This window comes from Paralichthys olivaceus, chromosome 20, assembly GCF_024713975.1.
Source record: "Paralichthys olivaceus isolate ysfri-2021 chromosome 20, ASM2471397v2, whole genome shotgun sequence".
In the NCBI taxonomy this organism is placed as follows: domain Eukaryota; kingdom Metazoa; phylum Chordata; class Actinopteri; order Pleuronectiformes; family Paralichthyidae; genus Paralichthys; species Paralichthys olivaceus.
In genome coordinates this window covers 15,576,575-15,596,123 of record NC_091112.1, presented here as the reverse complement: position 1 = coordinate 15,596,123, position 19,549 = coordinate 15,576,575, and the positions used below count along the sequence as shown (strand labels likewise).

Here is a 19,549-nt window from a genome sequence, read left to right as displayed (position 1 = left end):
CTACTGGTAGCATGAGGCGGTACCTGCAGCTTAATCAGGTTGCACAGGTAGTCCAGCTCCTCCATGGAAGGCACATCCATACTAATGCGTTAGCTGTGTCTCCCAGCACAATCTCAAGAGCGTGGAGGAGATACCTGGAGACCGGGCACATGTGATAGAGTCTGGAGAAGCTGTGATGAACGTTCTGCAGCCTGCAATACAAATATAGAAGTTATTTCAATCCCCTGACTGTGGAATGCATAAAATATAATGTATAACATATATATAGAAGGTAAAAGGCACCATGACAGACATTTGATATACTTATGTCTTAATATCTTTGCTCATCTTTTAAAATCAAATTGTTTCAATGACTCCTCTTACTCTCCATTTTATATTATTTCAACATTTCAGTCCCGTTTATTTTGTTATTTTCTATTAAATCTATTTTTGATGCTACTGTGATTTTCCAGACTTTGTAGGAGTTCAATAATCCAGCAGGTGGCAGAAATGCACAACGGCTGCAAATCGCACCTCGAACACTTGGTAGAAGAAGAAAACCACTTCCTTTTCCGCCACAGCTCCGGCGCCTGGAACACGAGTGTTCATCTTTTCTCTCTTTGAAGAGACGTGGAGACTAAACCCCACAGAGTGGCAGCTCACCGCCGATAACAATGGTTAGTGCGTTTCTTCTTTTAATAAAACCCCGCGAGTTTTACTCACCCCAGAGCTGCGCCCGCTGTCTCACCCGCAGTGTTAGCTTCGGTTTAGCTAGCATAACTGTCCCGGCTAGCGTTAGCTTAGCCTCCGAATGAGTCGACGTTGGCATTAACGTGAGCTAGTTGGTGTTAGCTGCACGGTGGAGGTGGAGCGGAGGGATTCAGTGTAGCTTTTATTTAAAAACAAACATGTTGATTTAACGTGAGTGTGAGTGAGCACAGGAGGCAGCATCCACGCGTCTCCACGCGAGCACCTGCCCAGAGTCAGAGATCAGAGACTGATCCTAGTTTCCAGCTGTTGTTGTTCTCCAGATGTTAACGTCCATCCCTCCCCACAGAAACCCATCCTGCTGCAGGGCCACGAGAGGTCCATCACCCAGATCAAGTACAACAGAGAAGGAGACCTGCTGTTCTCAGTAGCTAAAGACACGGTGAGTTGATTGTGTGGTTCTGCTCCTTTGTACAATACAATTATCAATTCAAGACCGATGTCAAGCACGACGGACATGAAGGATTATCGGAGCCCGAGTATCACAGACATGTGTCCATAATCAAAGATCAGGTGAAGTAGCCTAGGAGACAATATTTCTCAAAATGTCGTGTTACCTCTCAAACTACAGACAGAGACTGTAGCTGATCTTGTTTCTAGTTTTGTTACAGCCAATAATTGTGTGATTGAGAAAGAACCACAACACATGGAGACGTCACAAGCTTGCTGTCATATATATTATAATATTTCTAATTTAGATCTACCTCAACATATTTCAGACCCAGTACGTTACATTTTAATATATTTAAGTCTTCTTTTTTTTTTGTAATTCAGTCCTTTAATTCAGATGATTGAATTATAGACTTTTTAACGCCCAGCAGAAACCCTGCTCGATTGTTTTGAGGTCATGTACCGATTCCTGTTGTCTGTTTTGTAATTTATCCACTGCATCTTCTCCAATGTCCCTCTCCGCAGGTCACCAACGTGTGGTACTCTGTCAATGGCGAGAGGCTGGGCACCTACAATGGACACACAGGAGCTGTGTGGTGTGTCGACTGTGACTGTATCCTTCTCAACAACTTCACTTTTACCTGTTGTTTTATCACAATAATAAACAGTGTATAATGTTTGAGCTCATATTCCAGTGATGCTGTGTCTGTAGCTCTACTAGCTGATGTCATACATGTTTGGTTCCTTGACATTACTTCTCTCAGGGGACACAAAAAATGTTTTGACAGGATCAGCCGACAACAGCTGTCGACTGTGGGACTGTGAGACCGGTAGGTAAAACTAGCTGCAGGCTTGTGTTGCACAATTTCTCAGCTCAGTTAGATTTCACTTTAGAAAGTTCCGGCAGTAGTTTGAGATCCTACGACCACTTAACCTGCTGTTCCTCCGTCCCACTGTGGTGCACAGGTAAACAGCTGGCCCTGCTCCACACCAACTCTGCTGTCAGGACGTGCGGCTTCGACTTCAGCGGCAACATCATCATGTTCTCCACAGACAAGCAGATGGGTTACCAGTGTTTCCTGAACTTCTTCGACCTGAGGGATCCACAGCAGATCGGTACATGTCACACTGCTCTTAAAACAGATGTTCTCACTCAGCAGTGACTTAAATTATTTCACCTTTAATATAGATCAGACCAGCTCTTATTAGCACTCGTCTTGTGTTACTTTATTAAACATGGATTGTATACAATTTGGATAAAAAAAACCTTTGTTCATCACTGCACATCTCCCCTTTGTGTTGTTAGCTGCTGTTTGGTGTTAGCTAATACATGGCTATTTTGAAACATTAGGAGAGATTCTTAGACATTTGTTGATGCAAATCAACATTATGCATTGTCCATCATGTATGTACCTTTACCTAAAGGGTCACTCTATGTCAAATCATGCATCTGTTTAAAAATGATGATCCCTCACATGTTTTATTTCTTTGAACAAATGATCTAGTGGCTTGGGAGCCATCAACATAGTGCATTAGTATCTTCCATTTTCCTGATGATGCTCTGTTCACTGACTGCTGTTCAACAACATTGTACTAGTTGGTGATGTCACTTAAGTTAAATAGTGATAGTTTAGCTATGACTGAAAAACCAAAGACCAAACTTTCTGGAGCTATCAGCTGACACTGATTAAAATTTAACCAATTTTAAAATATATGTTTTTGGGAAATTAATTGTTATAATCAATCACAATGCTGTTATTTTTTAATATTATTTAAAAGACATATGACCAGTCAGTCAAAAAGTTCAAATTTCATTTGCCCATATCTCCCTTAATTAGGATCCATGACACATGAAATTTCAGTTCTATAAGTTTCTCATGTGATCAAACCATCATTTCATTAAGATCTGTGATGGTTTTGCCCCAAGGTGTGATGATTTGACATGCAGTGACCCAGTAACACTGCTGGAGAATATATTGATCAGCAGGAATACAGCTGTTCACATTTGAATAACAAGCAAATCCCTCCATCTCTGCAGAGGACAACCAGCCGTACCTGTCGATACCCTGCAACGATCACAAGATCACCAGTGCTGTGTGGGGGCCTCTGGGAGAGTTCGTCATCGCTGGTCACGAGAACGGAGAGTTCAACCAGTTCAGCGCCAAGGTACTGGTAACATATTGGAATGCAATAATTATTATAAGTACTTAATTTGCCAGAAAATAAGTATTTGTATTTTTCACTGAGTAAGGATGTAAAGCGTATATATGTAAGTGTTGAGGCAAGGGTGACCAGGAAGTCAGGAGAGAGACATTTTGAAGATTCCACTAGCATGTCCTGATGTCTGTTATTTGTGGACAGTCTGGAGAGATCCTGAAGAAGGCCAAGGAGCACACCAAACAGATCAACGACATCCAGACATCAGTGGACCTCACGATGTTCATCAGTGCCTCAAAAGACAACAGCGCCAAGGTAAGACATCTGTCAACTCTCCAGGCTCACTATGCAGCTGTAATCACACAGTTTAGAATATCTGTTATTGTCGCATATAAAGACAAAACATAATTCCACAAGCATCATTACAATTATAGTTGAAAAATGAAAGTTTTCCTGTGTCATTTTTTTGGGGTACCAGCTCCAGCATTTCAGTCATTTTGTGTGACAAGACACTACACCCAGTGTTTCTTACAGCCTTTACAACTGCTTGTGGAACGAACCCAACTCAGCTTACAAGCTGAACTCGCACAGAAAACTGACTAGTTAATAATAACTACCTTTCAAAACAGCCGTTGCAAAGTGCTTCACAATGAGGACAAATAACAGCAAGAAAACAGAACATCAGACACAACAAGCTAAATAATTTTTAAGACTGAGGTGTGCTGTAAAACATTCAACATTTCAAACGTGGCAGGGGTGCACCTGTTGGTTACATGAATTGGGGGGAAAAGCATGAAACAGCTGCTGCTAGCACCGCAATCCTCATTTTGTGAATTTATGAACTCTGGTGTATCAAATACATCCAACGAAGCTACTGCAGCTTCGACAACGAAGAAACTCATCCTCATCCAGCTGTCGATGGACGGACAAAACGTAAACTGGAAAGTGTTTGAACTAATACAGAAAGAGATGCAGAAGCAGGTGGACAAATTGCTGATCAACATTGGATCTTAGTGTGAGTTGTATTACTTATGTTTACAACACATTCGCTGTGGAAGTGTTGACAGTTTGTTTCACATCGAGTGACACATGGTTGCACATTCTAGTTTTGAAAGAATTGTTAATAACACAATTAAGGTGAAAAGGTATATGAACACTGTTATTTTTGGGTTTAGAGTTAGTTATCTATTATTTGGGTTTCTTTTTCAAAAGTGAACACAAGGAAATCCACAGCAAATATTTTTATTCAGTGTTACTTTATTATTATGTTAAAAGTAAGCATAAGGAAATGCACAGCAAATATTTTTTATTATTTTATTATAGAAAGGCACCATAGGTTTTTTTTGGTAATGGAAATCAGGTGATGAGTCTTGTAACTGCATTTTGAACACCCCAAGGCCGAACCATCAGGTTTTGGTAAATTCAGAATGATGCCTGTATTGATGTATTAAATAATGAAACTTTAATTAATGTTGGTTCCACTTACCTGTTATTATCTAGGCCTAACATCACCAGTTCCTGGTTGTGTGCTCTGAATCTGATGGTCAACTTGACAAGAGCAAGAAGGGGAACTTGGTGTAACACGGCTAAGCTTTAGACGGTTTAACCTTGTCAGTGCATCATATTGATATTGATGTATTTGCTGACAATTATTGCTGTGTCTGTTCACAGTTATGTCCCACAATCACCCTCTGTCTGATATCACTCTCTGTCACTGAGCTTGTGCTGTCTTCTGTTTCCTCTCAGCTCTTTGACTCCGCTACTCTGGACCACATCAAGACCTTCAAGACAGAGAGACCTGTCAACTCTGCCGCTATCTCCCCCATTATGGATCATGTAAGAGAAAACTTTAGTACAACATGTATCCTACTGCAACAACAACAACTGTCTCGCATCATTGACCTGGAACACTTGTGTTCGGTGTGTGTGTGAATCAGGTGGTGATGGGAGGTGGACAGGAAGCCATGGAGGTCACCACCACCTCCACCAGGATTGGCAAGTTTGAGGCCAGGTGAGGATGATAACCTGTCCACTTTAAACCTAATGTTTCACAGATGCTTTGTCATTTCCACTACACTGGGCACAGTTTATTATGTAACGGAGTAGTTGGACCATATTGAAGACAAACATTTCTGAGATTTTGGAATAAAGTTGTAATATAACAAGAATGAAGTGGAAATATTTTGACTATTTAGTTGTAATTTAAGGAGAATAAAGTCATATCATGAGGAAAAAGTTTTTTTTTGGAGTGAAAATAAGCAGCAAGAACAGAACTGCTGGCTGGTGTTTGACTCTCTCTCGATCCAACATCTTGAACCAGTGTCATTGATTCTGCACATCAACACAGATGTTACCATCATGAGCATCAGTCAACCACAAACATTTCTGTGTTGTTTTGTTTTCAGAGTAGAAATCACAATCTTTCCAAAGTCCTGATACTTTTGATAATGCGGTGCTGATAAGACAGAAGATTAAAGATTTTAATTGTGAAACTTACACTAAAGTATAACTGATCGAGATGCTCCAGATTCCTCATCTTAACATTGGTGACAGACTGATCTTCAGACTCTCTCACCCTCTAAAGTGACTAAACCTGACTCATGTTATGACTTTATTCCACCTACTACTCTTTTGTACTTTATGGATTTATACCATGCAAGAACGCAATTCTTTGTTCACTCATCACAAGGTAAAATACTAGTGTGATAACATGGCTTGTTCATTTGCTGACCCACGTTTCTTTTCTATCCTCAGGTTCTTCCACGCTGCCTATGAAGAGGAGTTCGGCAGGGTCAAAGGACATTTCGGCCCCATCAACTGTGTGGCGTTCCACCCCGATGGCAAGAGGTAAGAGACAAATAAGCTCTTCACATAACACAGGTGTAAAACAAAGTAGTCGCTGTAATAATGGGTTTCTGCTCCTGTGCTTGTCGTCTACAGTTACAGCAGTGGAGGGGAAGACGGATACGTAAGGATTCATTACTTTGACCCGCACTACTTTGACTTTGAACTGGAGGCATAAAAAGAATCAGGATCCTCGACCCCACAGCTCCAACCACCACAACACTCAGCCCAGTCAGGAGGAGGAGGTCAGATTCCTGCAAATAAAGGAAAAGAGGTCACAAGAGCTATTTGACTGCTTCTGTGAGTGTGGTGTGTTTTTAAAAGGCCGTTTTTGTAATAACACTTGGAAACTGTCTTGGCGATGTCAGAAGCATAACAGCAAAAACTTTTGTACCCTGGATCTGCAAAATTTAGCATGACTGGACTTTAAGCCACACCCCCTGATTCCGAACTGTGTATAATCTGATTCTGCAGCTGAGTAGAATTTGACCTATTAACACTGTTGTAAGCCATTCCACCATGAATTACCATAAAAATACCTATTCAAGTCATTTCTTTGTGATCTGTGGAGCTCTTAATCATTCAGCTACTAACTTCCACCAATACCAGAACTACAAGTGCACTCCGAGGGTCAGTGTGAAGTAGTTTTTGTGTAATCTGGTTAAGAAAGAAACGCAGATGAAAACACATTATTTGGCAGAGTAAAAACCAGGTAAAAACATTCACAACCTGCTGGAATTGAAAACTCAATCTCAAACGTGATGCAGTTCTGTGACAGTTTCTTGGTTGAATGACAGGTTCACTTGAAACAATGTGAAACAGTTACATTTTCTCTTGTTCAGTGGGTGTTTATAAAGTGAGGCCCTGCCGTATTATCCCAGGTAGACCTGATGTGCCCTTTTAAAAAGCAGTTTTAAAAGTAGTTTTTCACCAAATGGATACATATTTGAAAGCTCAAACCTTTAGGTTTTATTGAAATTTAATTTGCCTTGGAAAATGGGTATGACTGGAAATAAGACCGTTTGTCAACAAGTAAATAATTTTTCCATCTGCATTTTGTATTCCTGATGTGAATTTCAGTGAATCACGATGCAGTTCATCAGTGACAACACATCCGACTCTAGGTAAATGTATGCAAACATCTCACCCATTAAAAGGTGGCATATTTTACGCCTACATGGGTTTAATGGTGGTACCCTCTGGATTTTTCTACAAATGTGGCATTTGCTACTTGGTGTACGTCAATTGAAGATGTTCGAAGCAGCTAAATCAGACAGTGACGCGACGCGTAGTTGAAGTATAAAACACATTTACCGAGTTTCTGCGATGCCAAGAATGGCCTTCCCTGCTGCCACAGTTGCAATGTTTTTGTAATCCACATCATTTACATTTAAATGTAACGTTTCGCTACATATTGTTCCAGCTGAACCCAGCCCACAGTTTGAGGTAGTGGTAAATTTCAAAGTGATGTTACATTTCATCTAAACCAGTGTCAATTAAAAACTGGCATAAACTTACCAATAAATTTCAGATTTTAGGATTGTAAATTATATCAAGACGTAACCATCAACTTTCTTTATATTTTATTACAAAGTTATGATAATGTGCATTTCACAAGGATAGAACTCCAAACAACCACATGTGGAGCAGCTCACTCCACCTTTAAAATGGTACAAAATATCTAAAACAGGTCACTCGCTCCCCAACGCAATGTTTATACCCATTCACACAAACATTTCAGGAGGAGAAACACTGACACTCTGAAAAACACTGTCTTTTTAGGAAGACGGAATGATGGGACAGACATTTAAAATAAAAAAATAATAAAGTTAACACTGAGCATAGAACAGGGACTGACTGGGTAAAAGGGAGAGTAATATGTACACAGTCAAAGGCGACATCATTCTAAACATGCATTCACTGATAAATGAACACAGCAAAGCCAGACTTTCAGTTTGGTGAACGCTGGTTATTCTAACAGTACCATAAATAGACATTTTTGCATGTGAGCACTAGACTTATAAATCATCTACGTCTCTGCAGGTAACTTATCATGGGTCCCACATATATGTTAAATCTGAATTGGCATGAAAGTAACAGTAACGCTCTACATCTTCACATTACAGCAGACCTGGTTCACACAATGGCTGGAAAGGATTTATGGCGTTTGTTTTTCACTGCATGGAGCTCCAGTTGGGTGGGGTTAACACTGAGAAGAGAAAAGGCAACAAAAATGTCATCGTTCATCATATACTGTGTAAACGTTCTGGTCCACACCCACACAACTGGTGCTTCACTGAGCTTGGGAACAATTGTGGAAAAGTGTAAACCAGGCCGGCCAATAGGAACACGTGATAACAGTGGAATACAAGGAGGTCCTGTCATCATAGGAGGAGAGCAGGGGAGTCAGTGGGGCTTGAGGAAAATAGTACGACCATCATTCTCTCCCTGTGCCAGACTTCAAGTTGTTTTCACCTCCTCTTTTGGTCTGAAAAACAAAGAATCAAAGGTTTTTAAGCACCAACATATCTGGCAACAAACTGTCAGCAGGGTAACTTCAATTAGACCAGGAGACAACACTGATACTGACACTGGACTGTTCCTAGCAGCCAAAGATAATTCCTGTTCCTGAAAAGTAACATGTTTGTGGTTTATCCCCTCAACACAGAAAATGTCACCAGCAATGTGGGTTGGGTATTTTCCTTCTTTTAAAACATCAAATAAGACTCAATGAAGATGCCTCTTGAAATGTGGTTACTTGGCCAATCTGTTATACTACTATACTTTGAATGTCCATCTCTCTTACCCTGATGTGTCCATCTTCTCTTCCTCCTTCTCCTCCTCTTTCACTTCTGGGAAGCAAAGCAACAAGGCAGATAATTAATAATCATTTTTAATTCAACTAAAAATACAAGGTTGTCTTGTGAATGAGAGTTACCTTTCTTCTCCTCTCCTTCCTTCTCTTCCTCCTTCTTCACTCGTTTAGGCTTCTTGTGGTTGGCTGCGTTCCTGCGGCCTCCTCCCTGCCCCTCTGCCTCGTCTTCGGAGTCAGAAAACTCCTCCTCACATGCTATCCTCTTGTCGTGGGCCCGAACTGAAAACACAACAGGCGTAGTTTTTTTTAAATACCTTCAAAAGCAAACACAGACTTGACCAAAGTCTGTATCTATGGATGTTTCTTACTTGAGATGCGTTTGTCAGGGTCCTCCTCATCCTCGTCTCCACTGTCTGGGTGCGGGGCGTCTTCTGGGATTGCCTGCATCTGGACACCCGGGGCGTGAGGCAGCATGCGCAGGTTTTCAAACAGACGCTGCTTGATCTTCTCCAGGTACTCGTTGGTGTTCTGGTTGGTCATGTTGGACGGGCTGATGTGCAGCTTGAAGTCGGGCCCAAAGTACTCAAAGTAATCGTTGTAGGGCAGCTCGTTAGGGATGGAGCAGTCCAGGGCAACGGCCGTTTCATATGTCCAGCAACGGGCCACGTTGCGAATTGTGTAACCGCCACCGCCCAGCATCAGCAGCGGCAGGTTGAAACTTTTGATGTACTCGACACATTTGGCATGGCCTAAAACACATACTCATGTTCAATTCCCAGTACGTTTATAAGATATAATGTTGTGAAGCGTGATGTGTGTTTATACCTTTGATGGTAAGGTTGAAGCAGCCCAGTCTGTCTCCAGAAAGAGAATCAGCTCCACACTGGAGAACCACAGCACTTGGCTGGTACATCTCCATGACTTTAGCCATGATCTAAAGCACACACACAAAAACTCAGGATGTCCGCACTACTACTTTCTCGAGCGTTCACTGGAGGGGGGGCGCAGCAGGTAGAGGCAGGATGTATATTTACATAGTTGATTCATAAAAACTGACTCACTGGTTTAAAGATGGCTTCGTAGGACTCATCATCGATGCCGTCTCTAAGTGGGTAGTTTACTGCATAGTACTTGCCCTTCCCAGCTCCAATGTCCTGCACAAATTGGATTTATCACTGAATTACTGTCCACATCTGCACAAGTGGTTTATACAGGACTTGAATTAAGAACAAACAACTAACTCTCAGGTCTCCGGTGCCAGGGAAGTATTCCCCATACTTGTGGAAGGAGACAGTCATGACTCGGTCTGTGGTGTAGAAGGCCTCCTCCACCCCATCACCGTGGTGAATGTCAATGTCTATGTATAACACTCTCTGATGGTACCTACACAGGACAGACAATTCCGTTAATGACATCCTAAGAGATCCAGACAGATAAGTAACTGCAAACAAAACTTGCACCAGCCAAGAAAGAAGAAAAAGTCAAAGGCAGCAATTTGGTGTTTGGCTTATAAGAAGAAGATTGGATTGTGTGTGTCACACATGAAGCTCCATGACAGGTGTCAGATGGGTGCAGAAACAGGACGGTCATGCACAAACCGAGCGGCACTGAGGCTCAGCTTACTTGAGCAGCTCGAGGATGGCAAGGACGATGTCGTTGACGTAGCAGAAACCAGAAGCTTCAGACTTCTTGGCGTGATGGAGTCCGCCTGCCCAGTTAATTGCGATATCTGTCTGCTGCTTGTTCAGCTTCACTGCTCCAGCTACAAGAAGGAATAGAGTAAAAATATGGCGTCAATTACATTTTGTCTGTCCTCTGTGAAGACAGTATTACAGTCATTGGTTGTGGTGGTTGGGACAACGTACCGACAGAGCCTCCTGTTGAGAGCTGGCAGAACTCAAACAGACCGTCAAACACTGGACAGTCCTCTCCAACATTGACTGTGAGGAAAAGAGCAGGACAGAGAGATTCAACATACGTGGACAGTAACAGGTTTTTAAAATGAAACTAAACAAAATGCAGTTCCTCATGGCTGTATGCATACGTGGGCATGCACTGTAATTGGCTCAGTGCAGGTAGAATACATGAGCATCTGTTTGAGGAGAAGTGGACACTCACATCTCTGCATCTGTTTGCTGTACTCAGACATGTTGTCTGGTCGGATGGACCTCAGGAACTTGATGTAGTCATCGCTGTGGTATTTTGTCATCTCTTCACCACTGGCTTTGTGTGGCCGCTGGAAAGAGACACAAAGGTAATGAGGATTCCTTTTCTCTATTTGTCAGTAGTACTTATACTTTCCAGTTTGGCGACAGTGATGCTACTGAATAGGTTTTTGTTAGAGAGGAAAGGGGCTTCAGATGCTGCTGTGCCTGATATAGAGATATAGAGATATAGAATAGCTCATAAAGGCTTGTGTGAAAAAAAGCATCAATGGAGAAAACCTTCGATCCCTTTGAAAGTTACTGAAGACCCCTACCTATGATGTAATTTCACATGGTTAATGGTTAAAATGCCAGTGAAACTTTTGTGTTTAGTGATCTCACTCACATAAATCTCCATTTTCCTGTACAGTCCATAGTTGAGAAGGAGGTTGTGTGTCATGCGGATCCTGTGGGGTTTCATGGGATGGCCCTGGCCATAGTAGTAGTTACCCACATCACCTTGGAGAGAAAAGGTTACACAGACAAGTTTATATTGCAAATCAACAAAAAAATGTTATGGCACATTTTATATCCCTCACGTTAGAGTGGACTTAATACAAAACTTCATTCAAAAATATTCCCTGAATATCAATTCAATGTGATGGAAGTGAACAAGTGCTGAATTGGACCTACATCCACATGAGGCTGATTGTACAGTATCAAAACCCTGTGAACCGGATATGACCTGATATTACAGAGTTATAAATACTAGAACACGATCGATTTGACAGGACTGTTTATTCACACGTTCTCTCACCCAGATGTTTTTCAGAATAAAGGGCAAGGCTCTGGATCTGCTAAATCATTCTCCTTCATTCGGACACCAAATAAAGTGCCACTCTTCTTTAGATAGTGTAGAAACACAAGAGCCACACGCGACATTGATTCAGTAGCTATGATTATTGTACAGGAAGACTTTCCCCTACATGATCAAACTGTTAGCCGGTGCATCTGTCAGCCAATTCTTGGAAGTTGTTAGCAAGTTGGAGGCAGACTGGTGTGATTAGCGCCACAATTAGCTCACACACACATTTTACAGAGCGGTACAACGCTTTCATAAACTGAAGGGGTTGATCCGGTCATCGGATAACATGGAAGTGAGGGGAACACCGGGTGAAATCCTGCGTGCAGCTTCATGCTATCTGCTAGCTAACCTGCTCACGTAGCTAGGATGCGCTACTCAGCCCTATCGAGGAAGCTAACGTTAGCTCGCTACACCGGCTAGCTCAGCTTGGTTGTGTCTCGTTTTTTAAAAAAAAAAGCAAATACGCGTTTATTTCCCTGAACGTTCCGGCGCCATAGAATCCGCTTCAGCCACGAGAGAGTCTGAGGTGAACAAGCTGGATATTTACCGTCATAGTAATAGCAAACTTTTTTCTTTGTTCCTTGAGACAGCGCCATTTTACACCAATTAGCCCCCCGACTCGTACCCACCGGCTCCGCTGCTGCACCGGGGAGCTCGCGCTGAGCTCCCATCGACCAATCACAGCCGCACACCCGCCCGACCAGGAGGCGCCGGTGTCACAAAGCGAGCAGCTCAGGCCCAGCACCAGACAGTGAAGTCTAGACTGTGCACATCGTTACCTTTATATACATATTTATATCTATATAGATATATAGACAGAGAGGGTTCTAGAGATATGATCGAGGTATTTAAAGATAAGATCAAGGTATTTAAGGACATGAATGAGGTATTTACGCATTTGATCGAGGTATTTAAGGATATGATCAAGGTATTTAAAGATATGATTGAGGTATTAATGTATATGATATAGAGTATTTAATGACATGATGGAGGTATTTAAAGATATGATCGAGGTATTTAAGGACATGATTGAGGTATTTAAGCATATGATCAAGGTATTTAAAGATATGATCGAGGTATTTAAGGATATGATCGAGGTATTTAAGGTTATGATTGAGGTATTAATGTATATGATATAGAGTATTTAATGACATGATCGAGGTATTTAAAGATATGATCGAGGTATTTAAGGACATAATCGATTTATTTATTTAAGGATATGATATAGAGGTATTTAAGGACATGATTGAGGTATATAAGTATATGATATAAAAGTAGTCAAGGACATGATTGAGGTATTTAAGTACATTAGAGGTATTTATATATATGATATGATGAAGGATATGACTGAGGTATTTAAGAATATGATTGAGGTATTTAAGGATATGATCGAGGTATTTAAGTACATTAGAGGTATTTATATATATGATATGATGAAGGATATGATTGAGGTATTTATGGATATGATCATTTAATGAAATGATAGAGGTATTTAAGGGCATGAGGTATGTAAGGATATGATTGAGGTATTTAAGAATATGATAGAGGTATCTTTGCATATGATCAAGGTATTTAAGGATATGATTGTTAAATAATTTAAGGATATGGCTGTTTAATCATTTAATGACATTATAGTGGTATAACAGCATAACAATTGGAATGCACATGTTACACGAATAATCCTTGTTTAAAATTCACTAGAAATGCCCTTGGTGTGATGTTAGTGAATGAAAGGGTTATTGATTTTAACCTGTGTGTGTGTGTGCTTTTTTAGAGGTTGCTATATTTATCATTTATTGATGGTTTAGTGATATAGATGTATTTATCAGCTTTGTGGTACTGCATGTAACAGCCACCAGGTGTCACTGTGAGCTCACATGTGGTTTGAATGCATCTTCCAGATCTCTGCAGACCATGTCACTCCTAAATGAGAAATGCAGTGTCTCTGAAGTGATCAGTCACACAACCTCAGGTACAAACAAATCAGTGAATAGAATAAATGAAAGAAACACTTGTGGAGCAGCAGGGAAACATTTACAGCTGACTACTTACTTTCTAGTGTACGCTGTCAGGTTTTATGAAAGATTTACACAATAGAGGTTTGCCTTCTGGTGGTTTTTCCTACAATTTATAAAACATTTTAATGGAAATAATAGTGCAAATGGTTATTAAATGCCTCTGCAACAAGAGACAAAGGGCCGCATGTACCAGGAGCTGTAGGCTTGTTTAAATAATTCAGAACTGTTTGGAGCTCGGGTCCAAATGTAGCTCAGATCTCAGCTCATCATATCAGCATGTGAACTAGGTCAGTTCCCCCAGAACATGGCTGATGTGCTCAGTTAGCCATGTTTAGGAGGCAGCCCGCCTTTGAATGGGAGGAATACTGTACACGTGAAGAAGAAGAAGAAGAAGAAGAAAAAGAAGTAATAGAAAGGGACGGTAGTGGTGATTATCTCAGAGCCACAAGACTAATAGAGGGCAAGGAGTAACTGCAGCTAACCCTGTGTGTGTTGGTGTGTTCAATTAGCTCCAATCAGCTCAAAGCGTGTGGGCGTTTACCGTCTCATAGATGATCACAGATTATGACCGATGTGACATGTTGAGGAAGTGACATTTGCAATCATTTGATACCTAATCCCATATGAATTAAAAACACTGTGCTTTTACTTTTACAGTCAGTGGTGGTGTTGGTTTAAAGCCTGTTTGTCCCAATAATGGCTGATAATTACATGAATCAGTCAAATAATACCCAATTAATGTCAAACTTTAGGGCCTTACCCAGATTTTTCTGGGTCACAACTGATTATATGACCACACTGATTTAGCTAATGTTGCAATTCTTGAAAAGGCACCACTGCTTTACTCTACTTTCAGCTGAATAACAGCCATTGTAGCCATGTTTAAACAGAGTATATGTCATTTTAAATTTTTTCTATTTCCATGGGTTTACATTGTATGTTTACTCATCTAGTGTCTATTTTTACCATCTCCATTGCTACTGTAGCACAGCAAATGCCCACATAGTGGGACTAATGAAGGAGTATCCCAATTTGTAGTGAAACAGGAGCACAAGGTGAAAACTGACCATATTAAGTTTGTATTTTCTATGAATTTGGCTGTGATTTTGTTATAAAATATTGATGGTGTTATTTCACCTTTCAAAGTTGCAATGGGTAATCAGTTTCTCGGGTTAAATAAATATGGAAGAGTGCAACTGCAATGTGCTTCCATTTGTTTAATATGCAGACACCAGAACATGTAAAATTAGAGGAATTTAATTTCTGTATCCCTCATCCTCACCGTGCTGCTGTTAGTCTCCATATATGTGGCTTTCCTGTGGCTTTACAAAATCTGTAAACATGCTAAACAGATAAGCTAATGCATGATGCAAATAACTGTCAAGACACATGCGCCGGCAGGTAACTAACATTTATTTACCATTATCAACTTTACAATAAAACCAGTAACATCTGTCAACATTAGCAAAATAAAGAACAGAAATCAATCCAATGTATTTACAGAGACAAAGCAGATTCAGGCTCACACACGACAGATAAAACAACTCTGCTTCATATCAAACCGCAACAGTGAAGATAGCAAGCTTAAGTGTTCTTTTTTTCATAGTAAGGTACAAATCAAAATCATCTATTTTTTTTTCTTTAAACAAACAAGACATAGCTTCTCTGAATCTTTAAGATGGTTCTCTATAATACACCACAAAATACTTCAAATTTGGGTTAAAATATAGGAATGTAAAAAGTTGGCAAGTCTCTTTAATTTTCTGATTTCATTTTTTTTTCTCTATTAACAGTCATTTCAAGTGGTGGTGGTGTCCTAGTATATCATCTAGCTTCATTCCTTCAGCAGGGAGGCATCTTCTTCTGCAGATTTTTTAGGGTAAAAGATGCTTCCGCTCCATCCTCTTCGAGCCATTCTTCATCCGTCTATGCTTCATGGTGTTGACAGCTCGCGTTCCAGCCACTGAAATCCATTTTCCACATCGTGACCGACCCACATCCTAAAACTCAGTCCAGGTCCAGATGTCAAGCAGAAACCAGGGAAGTGATCTAGTGAATCTAGTCTGTCATCTTGTTATCATGACGAAAAGTGGCACGTCGAAGGAGTCTCTCACATACATGTGTATATATTTACATATACATATATCCATATACATATGTATACATATACACATATATATATAAATATATATATATACTCTAAATTTTCTCTCTCTCTCGCTCTCTCTTGCAAAACAGTTCACCCAGTTCATTGTGAGCTAAAGGTACAATCACTCTTTCTTTTCAGAAGGAGCGGGGGTCGAGCTGCTCTCCTCTGTGGGTTTTGTGGCCTCAGGGGCTGGAGCAGCTGCCTCCTTGGCCTCCTCCTTTGGGGCCTCCTCTTTTGCCGGGGTCTCCTCCGCCTTGGGGGCCTCAGCTGCAGCGGCAGCCTCCTCCTTCACCTCCTCCTCCTTCTTCTCCTCGGCAGGAGCGGCGGCTCCGTTCTCAGCGGGCTTCTCCTCAGAGGGGGTGGCAGCGGCCGCCTCCTCTTTGACCGCCTCGGTTTTCTTGGTCTTTTTCAGGTTCAGCTTGAAATTGAAAGATTTCTTCAGGGAGAACTTCTTCTTCTTCTTCTTGGGGGTCTCCTTGGCTGCGGCCTCGCCCTCCGGTTTGGCAGCCTCTCCATCTGCAGCAGGCGCTGGCTCGATGGCGTCGCCTCCTGCGCCGGCTTCAGGCTCCTTGGCTGCCTCAGCTGAGCCATTGGTGGCAGCAGCATCCCCATCAGGCTTTGTGGAGACATCGCCATTGGTTTTCACATGTCCATTCTCCTGGAAGAGGAATGAAAAACACAATAAGCCATCTGTTTCTGAAGCTTAACCTCCTGCACATGCATGAAACACAAAGAGGATCTGTTTTTCATGTGGATTTCTCATTTCTTTTCATGGCATCGTCGTGCTCATCAATTAACCACCGTGTCGCCCGGCTGAGGCGACGCCTTGCAGTACTCTAATCAGGCGATAGGCGGCGGTAGTGCCTCACAGACGGCTTAAGGCACCAGACAGACAGCGGCTCAACAAAGAGCAGACTGGAGCTCATCGATGGAAGAATTACAACAACTCATTTTTACCCTCACACCGGAAAAAAATCCCCAAACAATCCCTATTTATCATCTCATTTGATATGATTCTCAAATGAAGGCAGAGTTTGTGTCACTAAATAAGAGTGGGGGGTCATTTCCATTCATAATGATCCAGTAATCATGCAAAATATGAAATCAACGACTGAATGTGACTCATCTCAACATAAAAAAAAACCCAAACATCGCAGGGTGTAAATTTGGTGAAGTGGCAGCTTGTATAATAATAATCAGACGACGGGCTCGTATTTAACAAGGGAGGAGTAGTAGACTGCCTACGTGCTGGAGCTGCCTCCCCCTCCTCCCTCCCCCCCACTCTCTGCCTCACACTATCACACACGTTGTGCAGGTTTTTGGGTGAGAACCTCAAATAGACACACACGCACTTTGAACTTGGATTCAACTCTGAAGGAAATATGTGCAATACTTCAATTTATACATTTTGGCAGGGGGGTGGGTGACCCGTGCACGAGCAGGAGACAAGAGATGCTCCCACCTGACGAGCCCCGCACGTTCAAGTTGAGGGGGTTGCTGTGGGAGGAACTGTGCGTGTGGATGAACGCATCGGATGGACGATCTGAGCTCCGAGGAGAGGAGCCGGAGGACTTACCTGTCCGTTGGTCTTCACAGCCGCAGCATCAGCAGCAGCAGCGGCCCCCTCGCCGACCACCTCTCCCTTGGATGACTGGGATCCCATTGTCTTCGACTGCGTTTCTTCCAAAGCAAAAGTCAAAGCAAAAAAAAAGAAAAATGAAAAAAGAGCGTTTAACTGTGTTTTCTTTCTGCTGAAGTTAATCCAACCTGCGGGCTGAGTTTAGTATCCAAGCGGTGGAAAGAGTTCTGCTTGATCAGTCTTCGCACGTCCCGACTCGTCACCCTGGCAGACGGAGACCCTCTAAACTCTGCACTGGTTCAACGCGACGCCTCAACATACAGCAGGTCCGAGGCCCCGCCCCCACCAGGGACCCGGCCCGGGTCTGGCCAATCAGCATTGAGCCCGAGTGCACGTCTGGCCAGCGCCGGCCAATCATCCCCGACTCCCTAATTGTCTCCGCCCCGTCAGAAGAACCCCTGCGAGGAAATCAATCCAGTTTAACAGAACCCAGTGTTAAATAGATACTGTGTGTGTGTGTGTGTGTGTGTGTGTGTGTGTGTGTGTGTGTGTGTGTGTGTGTGTGTGTGTGTGTGTGTGTGTGTCTGTGTATGTGTGTTTGTGTGTTTGTGTGTGTTTAATTAGTTCTGCTCTCAGGAATGTTCAGATGAAAAAGAAAATAGAAATTGAACCTAGTTTGGTATCAATAAAGAATCCATTAATCAGTCCATCCATCCATCACCCTACAACCTGAGCATTTATACACATAGAAGTTAATGCAAGTATGATAAAGCTGTAATAAGAATAAATTCATTTGTTGTAGTCACCTATATACACTTACTTACACACACTTATATACCTTCAGAGTAGTTTTCCTTATATATGTCGATATTTTCTTAAAAACTACAAACCGCCTGTTGCACAAGAATTTCTTGAAACAGTAATTAGTTCCTGTAAGTTCCTTTTTCCACTATGGTTTCTGTATGAGGTAATGCACTCCATTGCAAGAGTTTTGTTAAAGCAAGCAGGGACTATTCTGACTGTGTCTCTTTTGGTTTCAGTAAAGACGCTTACATCTTAACTTACGTTCTGATTCAGCATTTAGTCAGAGTTTTAATAAAATAAAGGATGACACATTGTTGCCAGGAGCTGATTTCTGTCAGATGTCGATACAGCCTTGATTCAGAGTCACGTTCTGAAATGTTTTGACAGTTAGTAGTGACTGATATGAGCACCAAGTAATATTTCTGGGTCCCTTTCATAAAGGAGATGCTGAAAATTCCTACATGTCGATTTTATTTCAGTTTGACCAACACTGGACTCTTTGGAGACAGAACACCTAAGTGTTTTTTGATCAGCTGTAGCTAACCAGCTTTGCACGGCGATTATTCAAAATAAGTGAATTAAGATGGTCATGAGATCATGGTCACAGTCTCTCAGAAATGAGTATGCGACAGATGACATGACACGGGGCAAGAATTGTGACAAAAGGCACAGGTGAAAAGTTCAGAAGGAAGAGATGGAAGATGTGGATTTTAAAATTCATGAGTTTCTTGCGTCTGCTTTTCCTTTTTTCTCCAGGCAGTTCCTTCCTGTCTATGCAGCTGAATAGTAAAATGGACCCACTTTTGCCTTACAATGGTGAATGAGGGTTTAATCTATTGTTCAATGTTGTGCTCATCGTGAATATGGGGACACTTTTTTTTGGTGATCAGACTTGAGAAAAAGATCAGCGTTGGACAGCCATGCTGTCTCCTCATGGCTCCATGACTGGGTTTGTTGTTCACTTCTGCTTGTCAACAACATACCAGGAGCAAAATATGTCAGTGTGATGATCATGCAAATTCCACCTGATCGTTTTC

The 19,549-nt window shown here is 41.7% G+C and overlaps 3 protein-coding genes across 4 annotated transcripts; 1 reads left to right on the top strand and 2 right to left on the bottom strand.

The window, feature by feature from the left end:
- The first annotated feature begins 515 nt into the window (after nucleotides 1-515).
- On the top strand, nucleotides 516-6,689 carry eif3i (eukaryotic translation initiation factor 3, subunit I). Its single transcript, XM_069516232.1, has 11 exons — nucleotides 516-656; nucleotides 1,037-1,129; nucleotides 1,663-1,750; nucleotides 1,902-1,967; nucleotides 2,104-2,253; nucleotides 3,176-3,303; nucleotides 3,499-3,609; nucleotides 5,041-5,130; nucleotides 5,232-5,305; nucleotides 6,049-6,141; nucleotides 6,235-6,689. The coding sequence occupies exons 1-11, from the start codon at nucleotides 654-656 to the stop codon at nucleotides 6,314-6,316; spliced, it is 978 nt and encodes a 325-aa protein (XP_069372333.1). The 5' UTR covers nucleotides 516-653; the 3' UTR covers nucleotides 6,317-6,689.
- Nucleotides 6,690-7,704: 1,015 nt separating this feature from the next.
- Nucleotides 7,705-12,709, bottom strand: hdac1 (histone deacetylase 1). Of its 2 annotated transcripts, none has more exons than XM_020090876.2 (12): nucleotides 12,592-12,709; nucleotides 11,504-11,616; nucleotides 11,072-11,189; nucleotides 10,819-10,893; nucleotides 10,577-10,715; nucleotides 10,195-10,336; nucleotides 10,015-10,107; nucleotides 9,779-9,887; nucleotides 9,322-9,702; nucleotides 9,077-9,232; nucleotides 8,945-8,990; nucleotides 7,705-8,626 (listed from the first exon to the last, which is right to left on the bottom strand). In XM_020090876.2, the coding sequence occupies exons 2-12, from the start codon at nucleotides 11,576-11,578 to the stop codon at nucleotides 8,599-8,601; spliced, it is 1,362 nt and encodes a 453-aa protein (XP_019946435.1). In that variant the 5' UTR covers nucleotides 11,579-11,616; nucleotides 12,592-12,709; the 3' UTR covers nucleotides 7,705-8,598. The 2 variants fall into 2 exon arrangements, with proteins under 2 accessions (XP_019946435.1, XP_019946433.2); XM_020090874.2 differs by having other exon boundaries at nucleotides 12,510-12,666.
- A 2,667-nt stretch (nucleotides 12,710-15,376) lies between these two features.
- marcksl1b (MARCKS-like 1b) lies at nucleotides 15,377-18,179 on the bottom strand. The gene is made up of 2 exons (XM_020090944.2): nucleotides 17,706-18,179; nucleotides 15,377-16,787 (listed from the first exon to the last, which is right to left on the bottom strand). Exons 1-2 carry the CDS (start codon nucleotides 17,790-17,792, stop codon nucleotides 16,251-16,253), a joined length of 624 nt encoding a protein of 207 aa, XP_019946503.1. The 5' UTR covers nucleotides 17,793-18,179; the 3' UTR covers nucleotides 15,377-16,250.
- Between the last annotated feature and the right edge of the window lie 1,370 nt (nucleotides 18,180-19,549).

Coding starts and splice junctions, on each gene's coding strand:
- eif3i (XM_069516232.1), top strand. Junction 1,968..2,103: donor ACTGTGGGACTGTGAGACCG/GTAGGTAAAACT, acceptor TGTGGTGCACAG/GTAAACAGCTGGCCCTGCTC. Junction 3,610..5,040: donor CAAAAGACAACAGCGCCAAG/GTAAGACATCTG, acceptor GTTTCCTCTCAG/CTCTTTGACTCCGCTACTCT.
- hdac1 (XM_020090874.2), bottom strand. CDS start 12,633: ATGGGAGCTCAGCGCGAGCTCCCCGGTGCAGCAGCGGAGCCGGTGGGT. Junction 10,108..10,194: donor CTGGCACCGGAGACCTGAGA/GTTAGTTGTTTG, acceptor CAATTTGTGCAG/GACATTGGAGCTGGGAAGGG. Junction 8,991..9,076: donor GGAAGGAGAGGAGAAGAAAG/GTAACTCTCATT, acceptor TTTGCTTCCCAG/AAGTGAAAGAGGAGGAGAAG.
- marcksl1b (XM_020090944.2), bottom strand. CDS start 17,792: ATGGGATCCCAGTCATCCAAGGGAGAGGTGGTCGGCGAGGGGGCCGCT. Junction 16,788..17,705: donor CTGTGAAGACCAACGGACAG/GTAAGTCCTCCG, acceptor TTCCTCTTCCAG/GAGAATGGACATGTGAAAAC.